At 45.1% G+C, this 4,706-nt stretch overlaps 1 protein-coding gene across 1 annotated transcript in view; it reads right to left on the reverse strand.

Moving 5' to 3' along the window:
• Window positions 1-4,706, reverse strand: part of LOC113490684 (spindle and kinetochore-associated protein 1-like) — a 10,487-nt gene that overhangs the window by 842 nt on the left and 4,939 nt on the right. The window contains exon 4 of the mRNA XM_026867246.1: window positions 2,569-2,738. Within this exon, the coding sequence (XP_026723047.1) occupies window positions 2,569-2,738 (170 nt within the window). The remainder of the gene's footprint in view (window positions 1-2,568; window positions 2,739-4,706) is intronic.

The following is a 4,706-nucleotide window of genomic DNA, read 5'->3' on the forward strand; positions in this document are numbered from 1 at the left end:
CTAATTCAAAGCACTAATGATAATGACACTTGGCAGACAGAATGGGACAGTGAGAAGAGTTACAACAACTTAAAACCACCTCCCCCCACCCCTCCCTTCTTCCCAGGCTCAGTTTTGTTCCCAATAGCTCGACCTCCTCCTCTCCCAGTGGTGCAGGGGACGGGGGGTGCAGTCAGTCCTGCTGCTCCTTCCTCCAAGGCTGGGGGGAATCACTCTCCTGCATTCCTCCCCCTGCTCCACCTCACGTCCCTCTCCCAGCAGACAGTCCCCCACAAACTCTCTCCGCCCGAGCCCTCCCCACGGGATGATTCTTCCCGAGATGCTCCGCCGTGGGTCACCCCCACGGGTTGCACCTCCCAGCACCGACCTACAACAGCGGGGGCTGCTTCTCCCCACAGAGTCCCGGGGGTCCCCCACAGGCCGCAGGAGAATCTCTGCTCCTCCAGGGACCCCCATGGGTGATGGGGGGCCCTGCCCTCTCACCACGGGATACAGGGGGGCTCCGTGCTCCGGTACATCACCCCCTCTTCCTCCTCCTTCCTCCCACCGACCTCGGTGTTGGCAGAGGCGTCCTTCCTCTAACTCCCCCTCAAAGTCCTCCCAATCTCTCCCAGGTTCCCCTTTTTACATACGTTATTGCAGAGGTGCAGCCACCATCACTAATTGGCTCGGCCTTGGCCAGAGGTGGGTCCGATTTGGAGCCGGGGAAGCTTCCAGAAGATTCTCACAGGGGCCACTGCTGTAGCCCCCTCCCCTGCTACCAAAAACCCTCCACACAAACCCAGCACACAGTTAAATCAAAAAAAATACTGTGAGTTAAAAGCGATGAAGCAGGGATTTTAAGAAATCCCAGATTAATGTGAGCTGTTGTTAGACTGAAGCAGAACTTCCAGGTTAAGCCAGCGCTGAGGGATCTGGGGGAGTTGGGAACGGTCAGGCTGAGGTTCAAGGTTGGAATGGAGGAACTTCAAGGGCTTTTCCAGCCCAGATGATTCTGTGAACTTGTCTAGAAAAAAAACACTATCCAAGCCCAAATCAGCAGTCAGTCCCGTGAAGCACTCTAGCTGTACACCTGTTCATTAAAGTCCTTTACAACTTGCTTATCCTATAGGTCTCCAAATAAATTGCCAGGCATGTCCATCATATCAGAATTCCTTCCCTACACAAGAGGGCATTTAGCATCTAGAAGTTAGTGACGTTGTCACCACAACTTAAATATTGAGAGCGTCTTGATCTGTGACAAATCCAAAAGGAAGGAAGAAAAAGTAGAGTCACTTTCTGACAGACTACAAGTACCCAGGGAATGTGCTTAAGGCAGAATAGTCTCGCATCCTGTCCAGGGAAAAAAAAAAATAAAAAAAATTCAGAGGCAGGTGCCAAGGTGTTGCCAGAAAAAGAGCTTGCTCTGAGACAGGAGAGAGTTTGCTCCACGCTTTATCCCTGAACTTGGAAACACGAGGGCATTCCAAGGACATCACCAAGCTTGATACGTGCAGTACGCCCCTCCAGGAATAATTCCATACTTGTTCTCCACAGGAATGTCCAAAAGGAGGTTTCAATATTAGAGATTTATGTGTCAAATATCTTTGGGAGAACTAACCTGCAAGTACAACTTGCTTTTAAATTAGGACACGGACATTTTGGTGCATTTTCACTCCCTCTCTGCTTTTAGGAGGAAGAAAATTACGGTTAATCAGACAGCCCTGGCTCTGCAATGGCTGATTAGTCAGATTTCTCAACTGTAGAATAAATTTTTAATAGTTCATTCTAGCTTTAAAACTGAAAACACAGTTTATACAGTTTAGTTATCAAACTAGGAGCTTCCAGAACTTGCAGTGATTCCAAATTAAATCTTTGTGCCCTCAATTTTTGTTTGCTACAACACACCATAAAAGTCATGTTTTCAGTGAATAATATAAAAAGTAACCAAATCAGTTATGGGAAAAACTCTTCAGTCACAACCATAACCCTGGTTACTACTCTATATGTCTTTATCCGGACGAGGTGATGGGGTTTTATACTGACTACCCAGTTCTGGGTAGTAATAAGACATTTATTTTCCTTATGGCCTAGAATTTGATCCGGAGATGAATCTCATTTCTATTCTCCTTCCCTTACATCAAGGGAGAACCAGACCTTTCATCACTCCAGACTGTTAAAGCCCTGTATGTCTCACATAGCAGAGGGGAGTTTTTCAAGTCGAATTTTGATTTAGACTGTGGCACCCTGTGCTGGGAAGGGAGGGAAAGCCCTGCTAAGTCTATAGATTTTTATTTTTTTTTTTCCCTCCCCCTCCTCTCTGTCTGAGAACAAGCAATAGCAGGTTTTCTACAATTTTTCAGGACTAATGGTTTTAAAGACTCCCACAGGTTAGACCATTCCAGCAACTAGCAGAGTGCCTCGATGGACTATTTTCTGAGAATAAGAGGCTGTAAGTTACACCACAACATGAAAAACACATGCTGTCATTAGTCATTCAATATTTTGTCCAGGATTTTTATACTTGTGCTGCCATATCCAAGTGCTACGAGTTCAGTACTAACAAAGGAAAGAAAAAATTAAAAATACCTTTTGATTCTGCAGTTTCGTCCTCCAGGAACCTGTTGTAGAGTTTCCTCGCTGCTGCTTTCAAAGATCTCAGAGGCTGATGCAGGATCTTGTACTTGTCTGCCACAGCCTTGTTTATACCTTTAACAACTGCATTAACCTGATCACAGGTTAAACGACCTTTCATATACCTACAAATAAAAATAAAAATCAGTAACCAGCAAGTCACAAAGTTCTGTGTTTATTCTTCTCTTTCAGCCTTAATTGAACACACTGCTCCTAGTTAGAAGCTGTTTCTTCTGCTTTCTGTTAATAAAGGTATGGTTAATTTTGTCTGTTTCCCTGGTGGTTTAATCATCTTGAAGGTGAAGAAGCCATGATAAAATCTAAACCAGAAAGACAAAAAGCATTAGAAAGCTAAATTGAGAAGTGAAGAAGTATCCAGTGCTTAAACTGTCAAGAGCCTTCCAAAATGCAATTGAACTTGCTTTTTTTGCATATCACAAACTAGAAATGCAGAAAAACCTAGCAGCTCTGCAGAAAACACAGCACGAGCCAAAACTGAAATGAAAGGTTTCTGCCTAAAAGAGTGCAATTTGGCTCTTATTATAATCATAATTAACCTGTGCTTGATCTTACAGCCATTCCTTTGGGCTTTTTTTAAGCAATGCCAGTTTTGTGGCGTTTCCTATATTTTATTGTGCGGCCTACTGAGCTATACAGACATAGCCTCTGCACTACCAACATCTGCTACTGAACTTCCAGAGGATTTCATAAAACTAGTACTAAAATAAGAAGATCTGTTGATAACAGCCTGGGGGTACAGGAAGCACAGAAGATTAAAAAAAAGTGATGCAGAACTATTAGAGCACTGGAATACTTGCAAGGAAGGCTATCCAGTATTTATAGATGTAAAGGCATGCATTCAAAGAAAAGGAAATGTGCTACAAATTGAGAAGCTGTTATACAAAAAAGAAACCTGGCTGGTTGTGTTGGGTTCACTATCAGCTTGAAGCGGTGTGCAGTTGAGAAAAAAACATGTTACATTTTTCAGAAGGAAGGGGGTTCTTGAGGTCAGCACAGCTAAAAGCTGTAGGACAATAAGCTTGAAAACATCCATGAACAGGAAATTCTTCCCTCAATTTAATCCCAAGAGAAAAACTCAATCTTTAGAAAACCGTCGATTACAAATTCAATATTGCAAACCAGAATGTGGGCAGGCATTCTACAGCTGCCAACTAAAAGTAAGTGCTTGCTGTAGACTGTAACAATAGGCAAGCTCTGCTGGGGAGACAGGTCTGCGCAGGGTGTGTAAAAACTCCAGAATTCAAAGCAATCGCTTGGGTTTCAGGCAAAATTGCCACCAAGTTACTTGCAGCCAGTTTTCAACTTCACTGATACTTTGCTTAACCCAGATTCAAAGGTGGAGGTGCAGCCACTGAAACACGCCACGAGCAGCGAGGCAGCGGGGCTGTTGTCTGGTTTCACCAATGCGGGGAACTGAAGGAGTTCACGTCTCAAACATTGACCGACACAGAAAACAGCAAGGACGAGTCGTGGCCTTTGTGGTCAGTCTAAGGGATGAATTATCTGCCCGGGGAAGCGCAGGGGGTATCGAAGGGTGCACGGCTCCGCTCCCCTGCAGCTGTACAGCCACATTCCCCAGATAAACCTCGAAGGAAGGAGACGTAGACTGAGTAAAACCAAATGTTCAGGGTAAGGCCTGCACCTTAAATTACGACTCTAGCCTTGAGGAAGAGCTAAAAGAGTGGGAAGAGAGATAAACCACCAAGACCAGATGGAGCTATAACTGCCCAAGGAACAAAACCTGAGGGGAATGTCAAGGTGGTGGGGGGAGATTGCGACCACCGACTCAACTGGGCAAAAGGGTTCATGTACCCCATTGCCCCTCAGCGCACACACAGAACCCCTGCTCCGCCTTCTCCTCCTCTCTCATGGAAATGAGCTGGTGCAATACCCGCCCCTCCTCATCTAGTATGCAAATCAGCTGATACAATCAACTTAAAAGGCAACAGAAACTTTGCTGGGTGTGCACCCACCACCCAAGATTACTGGACCTGAGACAGCGCTGGATCCAGGGGTGGTGATCCAGATTCTTTGACTCTCTCCTTTCTTTTTCTTTTCCTTTTTTTTTTTTT

This window comes from Athene cunicularia, unplaced genomic scaffold (genome assembly GCF_003259725.1).
Source record: "Athene cunicularia isolate RWA unplaced genomic scaffold, athCun1 SCF_20, whole genome shotgun sequence".
NCBI lineage: Eukaryota > Metazoa > Chordata > Aves > Strigiformes > Strigidae > Athene > Athene cunicularia.